General features: G+C 45.7%; 1 protein-coding gene across 1 annotated transcript in view; it reads right to left on the bottom strand.

Annotated features, from left to right (window-relative positions):
* coro2ba (coronin, actin binding protein, 2Ba) overlaps positions 1 to 23410 on the bottom strand; it is a 70448-nt gene that overhangs the window by 34115 nt on the left and 12923 nt on the right. The window contains exon 2 of the mRNA XM_061670404.1: positions 3935 to 4052. Within this exon, the coding sequence (XP_061526388.1) occupies positions 3935 to 3949 (15 nt within the window). The 5' untranslated portion in view covers positions 3950 to 4052. The remainder of the gene's footprint in view (positions 1 to 3934; positions 4053 to 23410) is intronic.

The following is a 23410-nucleotide window of genomic DNA, read 5'->3' as shown; positions in this document are numbered from 1 at the left end:
CGTAGGTGCGAATGTGAGTGCGAATGGTTGTTTGTTTGTGTGTGCCCTGCGCTTGGCTGGCAACCAGTTCAGGGTGTACCCCGCCTCCTGCCCGATGATAGCTGGGATAGGCTCCAGCGCGCCCGCGACCCTAGTGAGGAAAAGCGGTTCAGAAAATGGATAGGTGGATATCATCTAATAGTGATATCAAGCTAGGTAGGTTTGAACAAATCAAATTATGATTTTCCAAACGATGTTTGGTAGCAATACGTAGACTCAAGCTCCAGGTCCAAACAAAGTGGACCAAAGTGTCAGTCTTAAAAGGTTAAAGAGCTTAAGTTCTCTCACAGACGACTCAACCGAGTAAGGCCTTGTTTGAAGGCAAAGGCCAAGGAATTAAACAGGCAATGACCCATTTTCATGGCACTCACCATTTTGCCACTGAAACACCAGACATTTCATTCACTTCCCATTTGGCTGGCTGATACATTATGTAGTCAGACTAAATAACCAAGCACATATGTATATATTCCTCAGTTTTTGAAAAACAATGACATTTTGGAAGGATTTTGCAGAAAAGTCAATGAAAATATCTAATATTTAGCTCATTCTGCAAACCTCTGATGCGACTCAATCCATAAACACCTTCTCTGATTAACCAAGTCAAAAGGGTCGGGTGCAAAATCAGCTGGGTGGCGGCCAAAGGCAGTCCGATCTCTGGCTACACTAGCTGGCTCTAGTTATATGAGATGTCACCTCTCAGGGAAGGAAGGAGCCCCAGCTAGTGTACGAGGTTGAGAATTTCTTACTAGATATAGTTAGGCTCACCTCGACACACAGCTTGGGCTCTGGTACCAGCCCTCTTGCGAGACGTTGGACTTTTTATTAATTTGAAGACCTCCTCAATTCCACTGACACTATGAGGAAGCAGATTCTGGGGACTCTGGGGTTAAAAAGGTGGTTAAAAAGAGTTGCAGGGCCCTGGGGGCTGCCTGGAGTTTCTAAAGGCTCTGGATGTTGTGGGGCTGTCATCGTTGACACACCTTTGCAACATTGCATGGGCATCGGGGACTGTGCCTCTGAACCGGGGTGATGGTTCCCATTTTGAAGAACTCTGACCGGAGGGTGTGTTCCAACTACAGGGGGATTACACTCCTCAGCGTCCTTGGCGAAGTCTGTTGAGGGTTGGACACCGTCAAGGTTTGTCTTTGTTACCAATTCTGATCATAACTTTTATGTACAGAATATTGAAGCACAGCCGAGGCATTGAAGGGGTCCGGTTGTTGCCTCAATATTGCGTCGCTACTTTTTGCAGACTATGTGGTTCTTTTGGCTTCATCAAGCTGCGATCTTCAACTCTTGCTAGAGAGCTTTGTAGCCAAGTTTGAAGTAGTTGCAATAAAATTCAGTAGATCAAAATCTGAGGCCATGGTCCTCAGTCAGAAAAGGGTGGAATTCCTTCTCCAGGTCAGGAATGAGATCCTGCCCCAAGTGGAAGAGTTCAAGTATTTTGGGGTCTTGTCCATGAGTGACGGAAGAATGGAACTGGAGATTGACAGACAGATTGGTTCAGCATCTGCAGTAATGTGGCAACTGCATCGGTCTGTCTCGGTAAAGAAGGAGCTGAGCCACCTGGCAAGGCTTTTGGTTTAGCGGACGATCTACGTTCCTACCGTCACCTATGGTCATGAGCTGTGGGTCATATACAAGTGGCTGAAATTAGTTTCCTCCGCAGGGTGTGCTCTTCGAGATAGGATGAGTAGGTCAGTCGTCTGGGTGGGTCTCAAAGTAGAGCTGCTGTTCTTTCTATCAACCACTAAAGTTCATGATAAAGGGTTGTGCTGACATGCCTGATAACAAGCAAGTGAACCATATTGCTGTGAGTATTGTTGCCCACGTAGCTCCTTCAGTCACTTGGTATAGTGCAAGTTGGCTCGCTACAAGGAGAGTTAAATAATGGAAACATCAATGTTTCTAGACTCACTTTTTTGTTGATATTATACCATATTAAAAGGCAGATTGAAAGTTTCCCATTGTTTTCAATGAAGTATTCAAAACAACGTCAGATTAGGTGATAGTGACAGTACCTCTTTATATAGTAAATGCAAGGTGTGTCATCCTGTATGGTGCGCTGCTAGTCTTAGTATCCACATTATATTCTCAAAAGGGAAATCATCATGAATCATAAATCTGGTGTTGAGGATAACTGACTAATCCAAAGCCTGTCTACATTATTGTCTGTATGTGATGAAGGATGGAGGGCCAATCAGCACTGTCAGCATGGTAGCTGTTGTTCCGCATCCCTCCCCAAGATGACTTCTCTGCTGTTGGCAGGGAGAGCCATGAAAAGAATTCACTTCCATCTCCTCATGCTCCTCCCGCTCATCAAGATTGAGACAACAAAACTGTCTACCCCTCTAAATTTTGGCCAACTGCATGATTGTTTAGCAAAATGAATGAGCAAAATTAACTTCCCATCCTGTCTGGAGTCAGATTTTGGCATTGGCTCCTTTCTAACAAAGGAGCACTTGGCCCTTTCCTATTTCAGTTGTCATCGTGGAGAACTTACACAGCAGCACTCACACCTACCCACGCAATCACACTCAGGAAGAGAAATTGCAGTTTGATAGTAAGTGTCTGTGCGCTTCTGTGTATAAGATGAAGAAAAGGCACAATTTTATATTAAAGGGAACATTTTTGTGCAGCTTGCAGGTATGGGACACAGTAACAAGCAAATTAGGCCATTGTCCTGTGTCTACACTAGGTTATCTATTCTAGTCCAGGTTAATTCTCCTCATGGGTGTAGGTGTGCTCATTTCCTTTATCTTTCTTCCTGTCACTCTTCCGCTCCCATATTCTGTATTTCTCTCACTTGGTTAATTAATTAAGAGGATTCAACCTGCTGCTGCAGTCTTAAGCACAGACCTCAGGCTCCATGTAAACACTCAGATCAACTTGTGACTGACTGTACACGCACTTATTGACCCGAGGTGTTGCAACAGGCGAGGCAACTCAAGCAATTGCCCGGAGCTGAAGGGGGCCCAGAGAGACGGCTGACATTGGGCTATATCATGACAAAACAATGGTACAGCTTTAGACACTGTAGCAACAATAGTTGTAAATCCTTTGCACAGGGCCCCCTATTAGCTCTTGCTGTCTGAGATGCCTGATTTTTGTCTTTCAATGACAGTTTTTTTAGGGGGGGGGGGTGCTCTATCCTTCTTGCCTGGTGCCCCCAGGGTGTGCAGATATGACCCTCCCTGCCCTCAACTTCAGCTGCACCCCAAACTTGTGTGGGTTGCGTGACAGAACGAGTGGGGACTCTACAGCCTGTGGGCAATTTGTGTCCGCAACTATACAATTCTAAAACCAAACAAAACCTCAGTGGATATTTTTTTTAAAAGCCCAAGTGGTAACCCACAAATGCTCATAATACATAATATAATTAATTTTTCATTTTTATTTTTTATCATTCAGCGCGACGGTGACTGCGCTGACGAAGGCTGGAGTACAATTACTAATCATTCTCCATTATGTTGCTAGTCTCTGTGATGCAGCAGAAATAAATCTGTTAATTAAATCAAGTAATTTCATCTACAGCCAGTTTGTATTAAAAAAGTGGATGCTTGAATGCAAAGCAAATAACGCTGCTTCTCTGTTACATTTAAACAATACCTGGACTTTGTAGACTTTAAAGGGTATCTTGTGAGAGTTTAAGAAAAACAATTGTTTTATAGAGATGAAATCTTTTAATCAGAGTAACATATTGCAGATGAGAAACTGTCATCCACACTTGTATCATAACCACAGTTTCTGCTATGTAAACAAACCTGACAATACATTTTCATGCACTCCACTTCCATCAATCACCGGGCAATTTCATCCACCTTCCTCACCCTCTCCAATCATATCATAAGGGTTAATTCCGAAACCCAATAAGAGATTAACACCTTACCTTTGTCACAGTCATGCAGAATCAGTGAGTGAGCTGCAGGCCAGTGTCCCGTACAAACAGAGAGCAATGCTGCGGGAGTGGCAGAGTGATGATGAGGAGAGTGGGGCAGCTCTGGTTGCTGGTTATGGAGAGAGAGAGAGAGAGAGAGAGAGAGAGAGAGAGAGAGAGAAGAGGAGGGGACAGTCAGGTTAGTATGTCTAGCCCACTAAGTACCGAGAGACTGATTGCCGCTGCAGTGAAGTCACGGCTGGCGCGCTGAGTGCAGTTGGTTACCGACAGAGGGAAAAGCTCCTCCGCACTCTGCAGGACACACCCCTTCATCCTATCCCACCACATGCACGCAAGGAAACAACAGCCGCACTGAGATGATGCACACACACACAGACTGGCTGCCCTGTTTTCTCACTCGGTATCACAGTATGATTAGTGATGGGTTCATACAGCTTAGAGGAGTCGCCAGGCAGAGCTACGCAGGAGGAGTGACTCTGCATTGTGCAGAAAGAGGGGAATGTTGGACAGTGTGTGCGCGTGTGTGCGTGTGTTGCACTTTTGCTATCCAGCCTGCTGCACACTGCTGTGTGTATTGCACGGCTGATAGAATTAACACATTCCCCCCCCCCTACATGAGCACCTGCATGTTATCTGCACGTATTATTATTATTCTCCATGTAATACGTGTTTGCGCTTGTGTCCTGATATGTACACACGTCACATGTACAGCCTTTTCGCTTTTTTTCTGCAGTAAGACTCTTTTCTCTTGCTTATGCACAAAACAACACTGACTTTGTTTTGGGGATTTTCAGATGTGCATTAGATGCTTGTCTGTATTTGGATTTTGCTTTTTACTTTGTGTAGCTCAATTGTCACACACATTGTCATTCCCCTCTTTCTGTTTTGAGGCACCATTCCAATCATTTCCTGTGTGGAACAATCGTATTTCCCGAGGGGGGGCAGAGTCTTTGAAATGTTATTAATAAATATTTGTGAAACAAAGGGCGGCACGGTGGACGACTGCCTCACAGTTCTGAGGACCGGTGTTCAAATCCCAGCCCCGCCTGCGTGGAGTTTGCATGTTCTCCCCGTGCCTGCGTGGGTTTTCTCTGGGTACTCCGGTTACCTCCCACATCCCAAAAACATGCATGGTAGGTTAATTGAGAACTCTAAATTGACCGTAGGTGTGAATGTGAGTGCGAATGGTTGTTTGTTTGTATGTGCCCTGCGATTGGCTGGCAACCAGTTCAGGGTGTACCCCGCCTGCTGCCCGATGATAGCTGGGATAGGCTCCAGCACGCCCGCGACCCTAGTGGGGCGAAGCGGCTCAGAAAATGGATGCATGGTGTGATGGAAAACAAATGATTTAGTTTATTTTAAAAAGCGCTGACTTTTGCACAATGATTATACTGTCCAACACTTCCATCCATTTCCTTTAGCGCTTCTCTTCGTTCAGGTCACGAGTGAGCTGAGGCCTATCCCAGCTGACTTCGGGCGGGAAGCGGGGTACACCCTAGACTGGTCGCCGGGACACTTAAAGGGCACATATAGACAAACAACCATTCACACTCACATTATATGTGTGATATTTGAACCCGAAACCTCAGAACTGTAAGGCAGTCGTGCCAACCACTACTTCACCGTGCGTGTGTTCTAATTTAAAATATGAAAGAACGTTCTCAAGTTGCACTGTATGATTTGGGGACATTTTCATTCGCAAGTATTGGTCCCAATTCACACTCATAATTCTGTCGGAGTAATTGGCATCATCACCGGGATGGAAGTGTTAGATACCTGAAGGTCTGAGTCTGAAGTAACTCGTGGAAGTGGGAGGAGAAAACTGCTTGGAATTTAGTGTTCATGGATGGCATCACCATTCGGTGACAACATCACAACGCAGTCATGACAGCCATGAAAGTCATTAACTTCTGGGTGAATTTTAGTATTTCAGTAAACTCTGTTTTATATTATGACGTTAAATCTCACGTTTTATTTTAATCCACGAAGGCCATTTGTCATAAGGAAGCCTAATAAATAACCGTTTGCTGCTCTCTTGTGGAAAACTTACGTTATTACCTAACATTTGTACTGTACATAAAAAGCTCTCAACCATCCACCTTGAAGACCGAGAGTGCCAAAATTAAATTCATAAATAAAATACGTCATTAAATCAATAAATATATGTGTCATGACACGGCATACACTAACTCTGTCCCATAGCCACTATGCCAGCAGTCCTCATAAAACATTAAATGGCAACTAGAAAATTGATAGCCTTCGACAATAAAGCACATATTGAACTTGAAAAAAAATACAATATTTTTAAATAAATTATTTCCTTTTAAAATGACGTTCGTGATAAGTGCTCACATTATGTATCATTGTTTCTCCCCGTGCCTCCCCGTGCCTGCGTGGATTTCCTCCCACATCCCCAAAACATGCATTAATTGGAGACTCTAAATTACCCATAGATGTGGCTGTGAGTGCGAATGGTTGTCTGTTTGTATGTGCCCTGCGATTGGCTGGCAACCAGTTCAGAGTGTACCCTGCCTCTCCCCCGATGACAGCTGGGATAGGCTCCGGCACGCCCGCGACCCTAGTGAGGAGAAGCGGCTCAGAAAATGGATGAATGGATGGATGGATGGATGGATGGATGGATGGATGGACTTTTATGCTGTAAATTTTAAGGAAGTTCTCTCATTTTGGTTAAAGGTCCTGATTTTTTTTATATATTGGGACAATAAAATAATTATCTCATGTCTGAGAAGTTAATTTATCACTTTTTTAAAATTAGCATTTGATCTCAAAACTGCTTTGAGAAAGGTAAAAAAAAAAAAAAAAAAAGCTCAACATCCAAAAATGATTGCAACACATGAATGATTTTACATGTTAGTGTCTTTTAATCTTTCATTTGATCACAAAGTTGCTATCAGTACAGCTATCAAAACTTTGCATAGAGGGTTTTTTGCATCACAAACCCAGAAGATCTTTATGCTGCACTTCGCGGGCTTGCTCTTCATGTAATTCCATAAACTTGGTCCTCCCTCTGTGTCACAATGTCACAAGTTGTTCATTCACTGTGATACAATCACTGGGGATGAATCTCTGCCTAATTTACCAGGAACAGGTCCCATACATAGCAGAAGGCTGCCAAGTGGCCCGTTTCCAGTCGCAAGGCTACGATCCTCTTCTCATCGAAGTGTAAGAATCGGCGAATATCCTCAAATGGTGTCCCTGTGCATGGGGCTATAAAGAGGGCCCCCGAGAGCTCACAGTTTGACGCATCCCAGTTTTTCTCACTTCCTGCAAAAATGGTCAAGCCAATGAAGCCCATGAGTGCATCGTTGCTTGCAAGTTTCAACTATTTTCCTTTACCGGCAGGTTTCTCCGTCCCGCCGTATTTGTGCATTTCAGCACCTCTTCGATTTTATTATCAGTACTGAACAGCCTCCATGCATCTATTCGTGAGTCGGTAGTAAACCAGGGTGATGGTTTACTACCGACTTCCTCTTTAGATAACTCATCAGAAGACTTCTGTGTCCAACTGATATTGTTCATCATGGGGAGAGGGTTGATTTCTATGTGTTATTCAATACAGCCCTATGGGGGGCACAAGCCAGTGCAAACTGTAGTCCGGTCCCAGGCCCGGATAAATGCAGTGGGTTGTGTCAGGAAGGGCAACCAACTTAAAACTCTGCCAAACAAATATGTGCATTCATCCAAACAATTGCATACCAAATCAGTTGTGGCCCAGGTTAACAACGTCCGTCACCTGCACCATTAACCTACAGAGAGGCCGAAAGAGAAAGCAAATCACATAGACTTTGAATGCTGGGAATAGGACAGGAGAAGCTCGGGAGTTGGTTGACATGATGATTAGGGGAAAGGTTGACATACAGGTACATAATGTGTACATCATAAAGGTTACTCAACAAATGAGTAGGTTCCAGTAAGGTCTGCAGCATTTTCTATTGATTTGAGTGACTGAAAGTTGTTTTTAAAAAATGTGGCCAATTTTGAAGTCTCACCACACCACAAAATTTTAACATGAGCCAAATAAAGCTGTGACCCGTCTTCCACAAACATCAAATTTCTCCTGTGGCAAGTAGACTATGAAGCAAAGCTTCCCCTGGTGGGATACAAATGCGGGTCCAAAGAAAACACACATTCAAAGATATAGCTTGCCAAGATAAAAAAAAGAGAGATCTGTGATGGAGTTTGATATCCTTCAGTCTTAAACCCTAAGTTTTCCTCTACAAGCTATTTGAAATATGCTCTTGGGCCACTGTGTTTAAACCCTTAAAGACACCGACTGAAACAGTTATTGGTTATCCCAATGGCTGTGTTTGTGTTTTTCCGGGATGGAGTAATAAAAACCAACAAAGCAAAACAACAGGAATGTGCTCAGATTTGAATGCACAAACACAGCTTCTGAAAGCAGCATGCATTTCCCACTGAGACCACCAGAGGGGCCACTTTCATGGCTGGAATAATGAGCTGCGTTCTCTCTTAAAAACTCCTCCACCTCTCACTCTTCTTCCAATCCTAAATCCCCGAAGCGCTCCTTCACCACCGCCCCCGCGATTTCCCTTCAGAGGAACTGTTGCTCAATTGGAACATTTAATGTACAGCTGCTCAAATTTCAGCTTCTGGAGCTGATGGCACCAGAGTTCCAGTCAGCCGCGGTCTGCGCACAAAAACACTTCCTCTTGCCTCAGCAAAATGAAGAAAAAGAGGGGAGTGGAGGGAAGGGGAGTGAGTAGGACTGTGAAAAGAACAGCTAGAGGAAAGTATGTGACATAGGTTGACAGAAGTAGGAAGTATAGAAGACAGTGGGAGTGAGTACCATTGAGATTGAGGTCATTTCGTCTCTAAGGTTGTTAACAGATGTCTTGAACCTTCCATAATTTATGGATTTATTGTATCACTGAACTCTCACAATCTCTTTAGGTAATTTTCCACTGCGTCCTGATATATACAAGTCTCCCCTCTCACCCTTTCCCTTCCCAGAGCCTCTTGTTTATTCACCTTGCGCTCAACTACGCTGATTTGCCGTCTCATAGAGGAAAAAAGATCAGATGCCTCACAACCCTCACAAGGTCCTGAATTACTGAGAAGATACCCTTGTCGCTATTAAACATTGGATTTGGAAAGTTTATAGAAACAGCCCTTTGAATTAAGTGGGAGATGCACTTGTGTTGTGGGTCTCCTATTTGGAATAGGGCTCGAATCAATCACCAAACACGGCATGTCAATTCTTTCTTGACTTGTTTTCATGCCTCGCACCATATGTTTTCACACACACACTGACTACCCTGCACTGGCGACCAGTCCAGGGTGTACCCGCGTCCCCGCTTCTCGCCCATAGTCAGCTGGGATTGGCTCCAGCTCGCCAGCGACCCCAACGGCAATGAGCTCGATAGAAATTGGAGCAACAGATGGATGATTACTTTAATTATTTTACTTTGTCTTACATGTGGTAACTAAGTACTGTAAGTCAAAAGCAATTTTTCAGATAAATACTGACGTAAAACATCCGATATCAACATTTAAATCTTGATTTTACTAACTCTGGCCCCCTACCAATGTGTTTGTGCATTAGTATTTCTGTGGATTTGTTTCGCAATTTATTACAATTCTATTCTTGTTTCTTTTTGTGTATTGTTTGTTAATTTAACATACACTACCATGTTGTTTTTGTTTTTACATTTTCCCAAAAAGTTGAATTAGGTCCCCGCTCCTTTCTGTTTCTACAACACTGAATTTACAACAACTTTTGTTTGGAGTCTCTCGTTTTTATGTAATCTGAGGAAGTTGTTTTGGCCCTCTGTTGAAATGATCGTGTCACAAAAACAGCCGTGCTGTGTATGTTGTTGTGTGGTCCTCTTTTTTTTCCCAGCGTGGCGAGAAAAGAAAGACTAGCTTCTGGTTCAGCACTAAATCCAAAACTCTTTCTTCAATTAGTGAAGCTCCCGCCATTGCTTACACAGCTTGTTGGCAAGTCTGACGTTTTCACTCCCTCGCTCAACACTAACAGACGTGGGATTATCAAAAAGGCGATGGAATGCTCTTGAACCTTTACAGTACATCTACAATCGTAAATATGTAACAGAGCACACAAAGGAATCCAACATATTTGAATTGTTTTTAAATGCACCATAGACTGCCATGATAGTAAAAAACCTAATGGGTGTTTTATTTCATATATGTGTTTTTTGTTTGTTTGACTGTCTAAAAGTGTCTCTTTGACCTCAATGTCTGCTCTATTGGATTGTCGGAATCAGACAAACAACTTGCACCTAAACTGCTTGGGTTTGACGGCATTGCAACTTCCCATCATGAGTGTGCCGAGTAATCAAAGTGCATGAGAGCACATGATTACTGCCAGCCGCCTGAAAGCCGTGGAATACTGTACTTCCACCACATGGAACATGCGAGAGCAGAATGGTGCAAGCAGTTCAGAACTGTCTGTGTGGACTTTGTATGTTCCCACTGCCCCCTGACTATGCGTCCTCCCATATGCCCATATTAGCATGCAGGTTAGGTTAGTTCAAGACTCTAACTAGTCCGTATGTGTTGTTTCTCTCTCCCTTTCTTTCTATCTAGGGGAGGTTGCAGACGAACAATTTTCAAAGTCCCAAGACGGTCCGAATCCTACATGCACGGCAGAGTGCTTTGCACATGCCAATTGCCACCATTGCATATCAGGTAAACAGGGGTTCACAGATTTTGAGCTTCAGTTAAACGCCACTTAGTTGATTGCTCGCTTAAGTTGTTGGTGGGATAGGGGACCGGGAGTGTTTGTGTTTGGCATTGTGTCTATGCGCCACAAAGATTCTTTCGTTGTCTTGGGCACTCACTTGTGTCCACACTCTGGGCTCTGCTTGCCCTGTTGGAAGCGAAGCAGAAGAGGAGACAGCCAAACAAGATCCAGCCCACTCTAACGAAAGCCGGGCTTGAAATTGGGCCAGCAGTATATGGGGTGGGATGATGGCTAGTGCACTGCCTGAGACAGGTCTGCTCCTAAAATGAGCCAGTTTTACCATGGCAATTAATATTCTGTATAAATATGTCTATGATTCTTGATCCTTGGGGTGTTTTGACAAAAAGCATATTACTGTTATTGTTTAGGTTATGTAGACACTTAGCAACTGTTTTAAATTGTGAAAAAACGCATAATATGTACTGCATGTAGACTTCAACACATCTTATGATAACTCAATCCAGTGAACAACAAAAGGATTCTTTTTTTTCATGTTTTTCATGTTCTTTTCTGTGATTCTTTGGTGACCATAAAATTGAAAATGTGACACTACAACATTGAAAAAACAACATGTGTCAAGGTCCTATAATATGGCTGAGTTGACACTAATAATGCAATAATAAGAACAGAATTTAGACCTGGAAATTAGCTAGTCGTCTTTATGCAAGGAGACGTTGTTTCAAGCAATAACCTTCGCTCTCCATGTTTGTCACTGTGTCCATCACTTTACTCATCAAAGTGAAGATGAAATGATTGTTTTGACAGTTCATGTAAATTCTAACTTTATTTTACTTTTGTATGACAGGTAATCATATTGTGATGTTTCTTAAGACATTGCAGTACAGTAAATATTTGAGGGCTGAAGGTCCACCTCAGACCTCTGAGTGAATTTTTAAATGTACATAAATTTCTTCTTGACAAAAAAAAAACAAAAAACAGCTGCCGCTCTTGATATGGCCTGATGAGCTTTAGAAGTAAGAAAATGTATATTTTAAAGTCATCCTCAAGTGACCAGCGATATCAAAGTTGATGGAGAATCTCACAAACTCACATTTTTGGTGTACAGAAGGGAGCTCCTAAAGCAGGGGTGTCAAACTCATTTTTGTCGCGGGCTGCATCATAGTTATGGTTTTCCTCGGAGGGCCATGATGACTGTGAACCCATATAAATGTATGATCGCCTCATATTATTACATAAACATACCAAATTGATGGATAACTTTTGAAATTAGAAGCCAGTAAAAAAAAATTATAAACTTTTATGAGATTTATTTAGTGGCACGGTGTCCGACTGGTTAGAGCATCTGCCTCACAGTTCTGAGGACCCGGGTTCAATCCCCGGCCCCGCCTGTGTGGAGTTTGCATGTTCTCCCGGTGCCTGCGTGGGTTTTCTCCGGGCACTCCGGTTTCCTCCCACATCCCAAAAACATGCATGGTAGGTTGACAAATCTAAATTGCCCGTAGGTGTGAATGTGAGTACGGATGGTTGTTTGTTTCTATGTGCCCTGCGCTTGGCTGGCAACCAGTTCAGGGTGTACCCCGCCTCCTGCCCGACGATAGCTGGGATAGGGTCCAGCACGCCCACGACCCTAGTGAGGAGAAGCGGCTCAGAAAATGGAGGGATGGATAAATGCATTTTAAAAGGGGGATTAGTTACAAAACATGCTTCCGATATCTCAACGTTACTAAAAGTATAACCATGGGTGTCAAACCCATTTTTGTCACGGGCCACAACGTAGTCATGATTTCTCGCAGAGGGTCGCTACAACTGTGAACCCATATAAATGAAAGATTACCTCATATCATGTAATTAAATACAGTATCCAGAACAGATTGATGAATAACCAGATTTGAAATCAGAAGCCTATAAAAAGATGTTTTTAGACTATTACATTTCTTTTCAAAGTGGGATTGGTAACAAAAAAATGCTTGAAAATATCGCAATGGTATTACACCAGAACACAATGAGCAATTTTGATTTGCTTTCGCGGGCCACATAAAATGATGTGGAGGGCCGGATCTGGCCCCTGGGCCACCACTTTGACACCAGTGTCCTAAAGTAATGTTATTGAACATGCAGCTGTCCACAACAGCAGGGGGGCATATTTACCTGCAACTGGCAAAGGGAAGACACTTAGCAGCCTACTAACACAAAATCACGGTAGCAGTAGGGAGCGTTGAAAAAGCTGAAGTCTTAGTTGGTATTTCCAGCTAAAAACCGGATTCCTGGACACCAGCTGTTTGGCTGAGGAAACTGGGGCACCAGCCAGCTGTTTCAGCGGTTTTGGTATAGGTACACACTGTGTCCTTTTTTCCATAGACTTCTTTCTGATGTTCTTTTGCTTGATGTGTGCGCAAATCCAGCGTGTCTGTACTGAATGGCTCAGCCTTTCTCACGACAACTCCAGGGTTTGTGATGAAAACTAATCCATTGTCATGCATCATTTTAAGGGCTAATTGCAGTTTTTAAAAAAATATTTGGCTCTAAACAGCTCGCCCTCAGGATTGCTTGACAGATAAAGTCGATAAATCAAAGTACAACATTAAAAACCAATGTTGTAAAGTGAAGTACTGTAATCTGCACAGTAGTATTTGACTGTGGAATTGTTGGAGGCACATTGACGTTTTCCTGTCACATAACTTTTTCTCCAATATCCAACTCAATTCCTATGATTAGGTTTTTGCCCAAAGTCAGCTGGGATAGGCTCCAGCGCTCCGTGACCCTGAACAGGATAAGCGGTGCTTCGAATGGACGGATGGATAAATGGGTCTTTTTGCCACAGTCCGAAAAACATAAAGTATACTGTATGTTGGGTTCACTGAGGAGATTAAATTGCCCATAGAGGTGAATGTGAGTGTGAATGGTTGTCTGTCTCTTTGTGTCAGTGCAGTGATTGGCTGATGATCAGTCCAGGATGTACCCTGCCTCTCACCTTACGTCAGGCTTCCTCTGACCCAGAACATAATAAGCAGTACTGATAATAGTTCGGTGAGTAGGTTTGAAATCCCGTGTATAAAAAAGGTATGACAGAAAGCTCGCTCTTTTTTTTTCTTTTCCTTCAGTAATACCTTATTTGTTAGCCAAACAAGCTACTGAGTACAGCTTCTGTTTCTTGGTCTCTAAGCATTTGAGGTCTGTGTTTTTGTAGCACACTCACATTTCAGAAATCTCCCGTGTCCTGGCGCGTCTGACAATGGGGCCGGGATCACTGGTAATAAGAGGTCCCTGGCAAGGTCGTTTCACCCATTCCAGACATACATCCCACAAATATCCATCTCCTATTACACATTTAACATTTCTATGGCTGTGTCATGTCTAAATTTATATGAACTCGAGTAAACTATTATTTTTACGTGTTGTCCCTTTCAAAGTATAAGCACATATGCTGTAGCTTTGATTAATATGCTTAGCAGGTCATTTCAATGACATTTTTAAAGTTTGCAGTATAAGTGAAGGGTGTTCTCCCATTCAGAATTAATAATTGGCACTGTACTGCTTTCATGCCTTCATTTTATACCCTGGGTGCAAATCAGAATCAACTTTATTGGCCAAGTACCGTATGTTGCAAGACACACAAGAAATTTGAAATGTGCTCTGATCTGCCCGGTGGCCATGTTATATCTGTAAAAAGTCTTGATAGAACGTGGAAAATGTGACAGACCTTGATCAGAACGTGAGAAACATAAAGGATCCCAACCGAATATGCTACGCTGTGTGGTAACGTAGCGGACTGACATCTGGGGTAGACCGTGGGCCGTATCGTAGTGGGCCTTTGGACCTCCAGGGCTCAGCAGCACAGTTCCCCAAGGCCCATCATTGATACCGTGATCGACTGTGACAAGACTTGAATACATTTTCCAAAATTCCACGAAGTACTACATTTTGGGCAAACGGGGCTGGCTTGGCTGCTGGTATCATAGTGTAAACATAGATTGAGAGCACAAATTAATCTTGGCTATATCCATCCATCCATTTTCTACCGCTTATCTGGGTCGGGTCGCGGGGGCAGTAGCTTTAGCAGGGACGCCCAGACTTCCCTCTCCCCAGCCACTTCATCCAGCTCTTCCGGAGGGATCCCGAGGCGTTCCCAGGCCAGCCGAAGGACGTAGTCTCTCCAGCGTGTCCTGGGTCGTCCCCGGGGTCTCCTCCCGGTGGGACGTGCCCGGAACACTTCACCAGAGAGGCGTCCGGGAGGCATCCGAATCAGATGCCCCAGCCACCTCATCTGGCTCCTCTCAATGCGGAGGAGCAGCGGCTCTACTCTGAGATCCTCCCGGATGACCGAGCTTCTTACCCTATCTCTAAGGGAGAGCCCGGACACCCTGTGGAGGAAACTCATTTCGGCCGCGTTCTTTCGGTCACGACCCACAGCTCATGACCATAGGTGAGGGTAGGAACGAAGATCGACCGGTAAATTGAGAGCTTCGCTTTTCGGCTTAGCTCCTTCTTTACCACAACGGACCGATACAAAGTCCGCATCACTGCAGACGCTGCACCGATCCGTCTGTCGATCTCCCGTTCCATTCTTCCCTCGCTCGTGAACAAGACCCCAAGATACTTGAACTCCTCCACTTGGGGCAGGATCTCATCCCCGACCCGGAGAGGGCATGCCACCCTTTTCCGACTGAGGACCATGGTCTCAGATTTGGAGGTGCTGATTCTCATCCCAGCCGCTTCACACTCGGCTGCAAACTGCTCCAGTGAGAGTTGGAGCTCACGGCTTGATGAAGCCAACAGAACCACATCATCAGCAAAAAGCAGAGATGCAATACTGTGGCCACCAAACCGGACCCCCTCTTCGCCTTGGCTGCTTCTAGAAATTCTGTCCATAAAAGTTATGAACAGAATCGGCGACAAAGGGCAGCCTTGGCGGAGTCCAACCCTCACCGGGAACGAGTCCGACTTACTGCCGGATATGCGGACCAAACTCTGACTCCGGTCGTACAGGGACCGAACAGCCCATATCAGGGGGTTCGGTACCCCATACTCCTGAAGCACCTTCCACAGTACTCCCCGAGGGACACAGTCGAACGCCTTCTCCAAGTCCACAAAACACATGTAGACTGGTTGGGCGAACTCCCATGCACCCTCGAGGACCCTGGTCCACTGTTCCACGGCCAGGACGAAAACCACATTGCTCCTCCTGAATTTGAGATTCGACTTCCCGACGGACCCTCCTCTCCAGCACCCCTGAATAGACCTTACCAGGGAGGCTGAGCAGTGTGATCCCCCTGTAGTTGGAACACACCCTCCGGTCCCCCTTCTTAAAAAGGGGGACCACCACCCCAGTCTGCCAATCCAGAGGCACTGTCCCTGATGTCCACGCGATGTTGCAGAGGCGTGTCAACCAGGACAGCCCCACAACATCCAGAGCCTTTAAGAACTCCGGGCGAATCTCATCCAACCCCGGGGCCCTGCCACCGAGGAGCTTTTTAACTACCTCTGTGACCTCTAACCCAGAGATAGGAGAGCCCGCCTCAGAGAACCCACACTCTGCTTCCTCATGGGAAGGCGTGTCGGTGGAATTGAGGAGGTCTTCGAAGTATTCTCCCCACCGAGTCGAGGTCAGCAGCGCCCCATCCCCACTATACACAGTGTTGGTGGTGCACTGCTTTCCTCTCCTGAGACGTCGGATGGTGGACAAGTATTTCCTCGAAGCCGTCCGGAAGTCTTTCTCCATGGCCTCACCGAACTCCTTCCATACACGAGTTTTTGCTTCAGCGACCACCAGAGCTGCATTCTGCTTGGCCACCCGGTACCCATCAGCTGCCTCAGGAGTCCCACAGGCCAAAAAGGCCCAATAGGACTCCTTCTTCAGCTTGATGGCATCCCTCACCGTTGGTGTCCACCAACGGGTTCGGGGATTGCCGCCACGACAGGCACCGACCACCTTACGGCCACAGCTCTGGTCGGCCGCCTCAGCAATGGAGGCGTGGAACATGGTCCACTCGGACTCGATGTCCCCAGCCTCCCCCGGAACATGAGCAAAGTTCTGTCGGAGGTGGGAGTTGAAACTCCTTCTGACAGGGGATTCTGCCAGACGTTCCCAGCAGACCCTCACAATACGTTTGGGCCTGCCACGTCGGACCGGCATCTTCCCCCACCATCGGAGCCAACTCACCACCAGGTGGTGATTAGTTGACAGCTCCGCCCCTCTCTTCACCCGAATGTCCAAGACATGTGGCCGCAAGTCCGATGACACGACCACAAAGTCGATCATCGAACTGCGACCTAGGATGTCCTGGTGCCAAGTGCACATGTGGACACCCTTATGCTTGAACATGGTGTTCGTTATGGACAATCCGTGACGAGCACAGAAGTCCAATAACAGAACACCGCTCGGGTTCTGATCGGCGAGGCTGTTCCTCCCAATCACGCCCTTCCAGGTCTCACTGTCATTGCCCACGTGAGCATTGAAGTCCCCCAACAGAACAATGGAGTCCCCAGCGGGGGCGCTCTCCAGCACCCCCTCCAAGGACTCCAAAAAGGGTGGGTACTCTGAACTGCTATTTGGTGCATAGGCACAAACAACAGTCAGGACCTGTCCCCCCACCCGAAGGCGGAGGGAGGCTACCCTCTCGTCCACCGGGGTGAACCCCAACGTACAGGTGCCGAGCCGGGGGGCAATAAGTATACCCACACCTGCTCGGCGCCTCTCACCGTGGGCAACTCCAGAGTGGAAGAGAGTCCAACTCCTCTCGAGAGGACTGGTACCAGAGCCCAAGCTGTGTGTGGAGGCGAGTCCGACTATATCTAGTCGGAAATTCTCGACCTCACACACCAGCTCGGGCTCCTTCCCTGGCAGAGAGGTGACATTCCACGTCCCTAGAGCCAGCTTCTGTAGCCGGGGATCGGATCGCCAAGGTCCCCGCCTTCGGCCACCGCCCAGCTCACACTGCACCCGACCCCTATGGCCCCTCCCACAGGTGGTGAGCCCATGGGAAGGGGGACCCACGTTACCCTTTCGGGCAGTGCCCGGCCGGGCCCCATGGGTGCAGGCCCGGCCACCAGGCGCTCGCCTTCGAGCCCCACCACCAGGCCTGGCTCCAGTGGGGGGCCCCGGTGACCCGCGTCCGGGCAAGGGAAAACGAAGTCCATTGGTTGTCGTCATCATTAGGGGTCTTTGAGCCGTGCTTTGTCTGGTCCCTCACCTAGGACCTGTTTGTCATGGGTGACCCTGCCAGGGGCATAAAGCCCCAGACAACTTAGCTCCTAGGATCACTGGGACACACAAACCCCTCCACCACGACAAGGTGACGGCTCAAGGAGGGGATCTTGGCTATAGATAGTTTTTAATCATATGATCGGTATTTGTTTGTCCGTCATGTTGGAGGTCGAGATCAGGAGGTTACACTAGGCTTGAAACGGAAAAACTAGTACACTGACTCATGTTTGTTCTCGTATGTTGTTGTTTTTGTTTTTTTCTCTACAACCATAATCAGTTTTTAAGCAGCTACAATATAAAAATTTCAACCTCTTGAGATGACCTCTTTATGACGAGGGCTAGAGAGTTCACTGAGTACAGAGAAATTTTGGATGCAGTGCCAAAGATGACACGATGACAAAGTGGCTGTCATAAATAACTATGATCGGTACACAATTCAAACATCTCTCAGCGCCAAATTGCGTGCAAATAAAAGCAGAAATAAAACCTTGACTGTTTCTTCTTTTCCTTTCAGCTTGTCCCTTTAGGGGTCGCCACAGCGCGTGATCCTTTTCCATGTAAGCCTATCTCCTGCATCCTCCTCTCGAACACAAACTGCCCTCATGTCTTCCCTCACAACATCCATCAACCTTCTCTTTGGTCTTCCTCTAGCTCTCTTGCCTGGCAGCTCCATCCTCATCATCTTTCTACCAATATACTCACCCTCTCTCCTCTAGACGTGTCCAAACCATGGAAGTCTGCTCTCTCTAACTTTGTCTCCAAAACATCTAACTGTGTCTCTTCAGTGCCACTGTCTCTAATCCGTACATCATGGCAGGCCTCACCACTGTTTTATAGACTTTGCCCTTCATCCCAGCAGAAACTCTTCTGTCACATAACACACCTGACACCTTCCTCCACCCGTTCCAACCTGCTTGGACCCGTTTCTTCACTTCCTGACCACACTCACCATTGCTCTGGACGGTTGAGCCCAAGTATTTCATGTCCTCCACCCTTGCTATCTCTTCTCCCTGTAGCCTCACTCTTCTCCAACCATCCCAATCATTCATGCACATATATTCTGTCTTACTTCGGCTAATCTTCATTCCTCTGCTTTCCAGTGCATACCTCCATCTTTCTAACTGTTCCTCCACCTGCTCCCTGCTTTCACTTCAGATCATAATGTCATCTGCAAACATCATGGTCCACGGGGATTCCAGTCTAACCTCATCTGTCAGACTATGCATCACCACTGCAAACAGGGAGGGGCTCAGGGCTGATCCCTGATGCAATCCCACCTCCACCTTAAATTCGTCTGTCACACCTACAGCACACCTCACCGCTGTTCTGCTGCCCTCGTACATGTCCTGTATTATTCTAACATACTTCTCTGCCACTCCAGACTTCCGCATGCAGTACCACAGTTCCTCTCTGGGTACTCTGTCATAGGCTTTCTCTAGCTCTACAAAGACACAATGTAGCTCCTTCTGACCTTCTCTGTACTACACCCTCAAGGCAAATAATGCATCTGTGCTATTCTTTCTATGCATAAAACCATAAAAACCATTACTGAAGATGACTGAAATAAAACATAAATATTGAAAATTCAGATATGTACTGTATGGACATTATGTAAGATGCATTTTCTAATGTTTCTAAGCATTAAAGCTTACCTTCATCAAAGTGTACAGAACAAACACGGAATGGACTGGGTATCCGGCTGGAATCAGAATCAGAATCAGAATCAGAATCATCTTTATTTGCCAAGTATGTCCAAAACGCACAAGGAATCTCTCTCCGGTAGTTGGAGCCGCTCTAGTACAACAGACAGTCAATTTGCAGAACACTTTGGAGACATAAAGACATTGACAAAAAACAATTGTGCAAAAAGATGCAGAGTCCTCTAGCACTTAGAGCAGTTCGAATGACTAATATTGCAATAGTCCGGTGCAATGACCATTGTGCAAAGGGCGCTGAGACTTCAAGGACTGTATGCGGTTTAAAGTGACGAGTAGTGCGATCATCTGGGACAATGTTGGTTGTGCAAATGTTACAGATACTCCTCAATCAGTGTGCAAATGGAGCAGATGCTACTCTGGCATGAGTGGCCAGTATATGCAAATAGTGCAGCATGGCGAGACAACTACAGTGAGTGCACGAGTAATACATAATTGGCCCCACAGAAATGTGACAATGAACTCAAGTAAAAAAATTGCCAGCATGTTGTAATGGAATTGTAGGTTAGGAGTTTAAGAAGTTGATTGCAAGAGGGAAGAAGCTGTTGGAATCTCTGCTAGTTCTAGTTTGTATTGATCGGTAGTAGTATTGATCGGTAGTAGTAGATCGGTAGTGACCGGGATGCAGAGGGTCCGAGAGGATTTTGCACGCTCTTGTCTTAGTTCTGGCAGTGTGCAAGTCCTCAAGGGTGGGTAGGGGGGTACTGACAATCCTTTCAGCAGTTTTGATTGTCCGTTGCAGTCGGAGTTTGTCCTTTTTTGTAGCAGCACCAAACCAGACTGTGATGGAAGAAGACAGGACTGATTCGATGACCGCTGTGTAGAACTGTCTCAGCAGCTCCGGTGGCAGGCCGTGCTTTCTCAGAAGCCGCAGGAAGTACATCCTCTGCTGGGCCTTTTTGAGGATGGAGTTGATGTTGGTCGCCCACTTCAAGTCCTGAGAGATTGTAATTCCCAGGAACTTGAAGGTCTCGACGGTTGACACAAGGCAGCTGGACAACGTGAGGGGCAGCTGTGGCGAAGGATGCCTCCTGAAGTCCACGATCATCTCTACAGTCTTGAGCGTGTTCAGCTCCAGGTTGTGTCGGCCGCACCACAGCTCCAGCCGCTCCGCTTCCTGTCGATATGCAGACTCGTCACCGTCCTTGATGAGGCCGATGACAGTGGTGTCATCTGCAAACTTCAGGAATTTGACAGTCGGGTTCGCTGAGGTGCAGTCGTTCGTGTACAGAGAGAAGAGCAACGGAGAGAGGACACAACCTTGGGGCGCCCCAGTGCTGATGCTGCGTGTGGATGAGGTGGCCTCCCCCAGCCTGACCTGCTGTGTCCTGCCCGTCAGAAAGCTGTAAATCCACTGGCAGATGGCAGGTGAGACGCTGAGCTGGAGAAGCTTGGTTGAAAGGAGTTCAGGGATGATGGTGTTGAACGCTGAGCTGAAGTCCATGAACAGGATCCTCGCGTAGGTCCCTGCACTGTCGAGGTGTTCTAGGATGAAGTGCAGTCCCATGTTGACTGCATCATCCGCAGACCTGTTCGCTTGGTAGGCAAACTGCAGGGGGTCCAGCAGGGGACCTGTGACACTCTTGAGGTGGTCTAGCACGAGACGTTCAAAGGACTTAATGACCACAGATGTCAAAGCGACAGGCCTGTAGTCATTCAGACCAGAGATTGCAGGTTTCTTGGGGACTGGAATGATGGTGGCGCGTTTATAACAGGATGGAACTTCGCACATTTCCAAAGATCTGTTGAAGATCTGACTGAAGACTGGAGCGAGCTGGTCCGCGCAGACTTTGAGGCAGGATGGGGACACATGGTCCGGTCCTGCCGCTTTGTTAATCTTCTGTTGTTTGGAGATGCGTCTCACCTCCTGTTCATGGATGGTTAACGCAGAAGTCAGAGGTGTGGTTGTGGTCGCGGGTGCGGCCGGGTGGGTGTGTGGTGTGAAACTGTCCTTTTCAAATCTGCAGTAGAAGGTATTCAAGTCGTTGGCTTGTGTGCTATTGTTCTCAGTTTGGGGGGGATCGTCGCTTGTAATTAGTCAGCGATTGGAATGCATGCCAGACTGATTTAGAGTCGTTTGCGCTAAACTGTTTTTCCAACTTTGCTGCATAGATCCTCTCTGCAATGTTAATTTCTTTAGTAAGCTGGTTTCTAGCTCGATTATACAGGGCCCTGTCCCCGCTCTGATATACGTCCTCCTTAGCTTGGCGGAGCTGCTTAAGTTTAGCAGTGAACCACGGCTTGTTGTTGTTGAATGTGCGAAATGATTTTGTTGGTACACAAACCTCTTCACAGAAACTGATATAGGATGTGACAGTGTCCGTATATTCATCCAGGCTGCCAGCTGAATTTTCAAAGACACTCCAGTCTGTGCAGTCTAAACAGCTTTGAAGTTCCATCTTGGCTTCATTGGTCCACTTTTTGACTGTTTTCACTGTAGGCTTCGCACATTTAAGTTCTTGCCTGTACGTCGGTATTAAGTGAATTAAGCAGTGATCAGACGAGCCCAGGGCTGCACGAGGTATAGCACGGTATGCGTTTTTTACCGTAGTGTAGCAGTGGTCTAAAGTATTATTTTCCCTGGTAGGACAGTCGATGTGCTGCTTGTATTTAGGGAGTTCATGGTTGAGTTTAGCTTTGTTAAAGTCCCCGAGAATAATGAGGGGTGAGTCCGGGTGTTTTTTTTCAATTTCGTTGACTTGTTCGGCGAGCGTTAGCAATGCGGCGTTCGTGTTAGCTTGAGGCGTAATATAGACTCCAGCCAGTATGAACGATGCAAACTCACGTGGCGAGTAGAATGGTTTACAGTTCAAAAACAGCGACTCCAAATGCGGGTTGCAGTGTGTGCTGAGCACCGTGACGTCCGTACACCATTTTTCGTTGATATGGAGGCATATCCCGCCGCCCTTTGTTTTCCCCGATGATTCCATGTCGCGGTCCGCTCGATGAATGTTGAAGCCGGGAAGCATGACATATAGTGTAAGTGTGTTCCCAATGATGAGACATATCGATTCATATATATGAATAAACATTTATATGATATATAAACATTTAGTTTTCAGTTTTACATTTAAATTTACATATTTGACATTTATAATTAAGATTTATACTTAGATATTTAACATTTAAATATATGTTTAACATTTACATTTGAAATTTAGGTGTAACATTTAATATTTGGATTAAACTATTAAATTGACAAATATTGTTCCAAATGTGCAGAAAAATTACTTTCGAAAATTCACACCAGTGTTTTAAACACGTTTTGAAGCTAAATGTGACAAAATGTTGCTGTAATTTTTGGCGTGAGCACCTTTACAAACGGCACCCCAAAGATTACAACTACCTCTGTTTGCCAGATTAAATAATTATTTGAAAAATACAATTTGCAAAGATGTCTTCTCTATATCAAGCGAACTGCCAAGTGTGGTACAAAAACAAACATTCAATCTTAATTTTGGCCAGTGCCAGCTGTGAGGGTGTAAAGCAACAGAGAATGGCTCACACAGGCATTCACTTTGGAGGATTGAAGTGTTGTCCTAAATATTACATATAAAAAGTCTAGGATTTGCACTTAATCTTTGTGTGCAGAATATTCTAGACTGTTTGGTTTTCCATTGAACTCCAAAAGGACAAAAAAAAACTCCGACAATTTTTCCATCTGCCTCATCAAAATGCAACGAAAGAAGATGTGTGAGTTGATGTGAGAAGTGTGTTCCCAATGATGAAGGCATGACTAAAGCATACGTTTATGTTAAACCACATGACGGCATGACCTAAGCATCTGCTATGAGCAGCATAATTGGATAAATGAATGTGGTGACATTTATTTTATTTTTTTT

This window comes from Phycodurus eques, chromosome 2, assembly GCF_024500275.1.
Source record: "Phycodurus eques isolate BA_2022a chromosome 2, UOR_Pequ_1.1, whole genome shotgun sequence".
Taxonomy (NCBI): Eukaryota; Metazoa; Chordata; class Actinopteri; order Syngnathiformes; family Syngnathidae; genus Phycodurus; species Phycodurus eques.
Note: the sequence above shows the minus strand (reverse complement) of the source record. Positions and strands in the feature narration are given on the sequence as shown.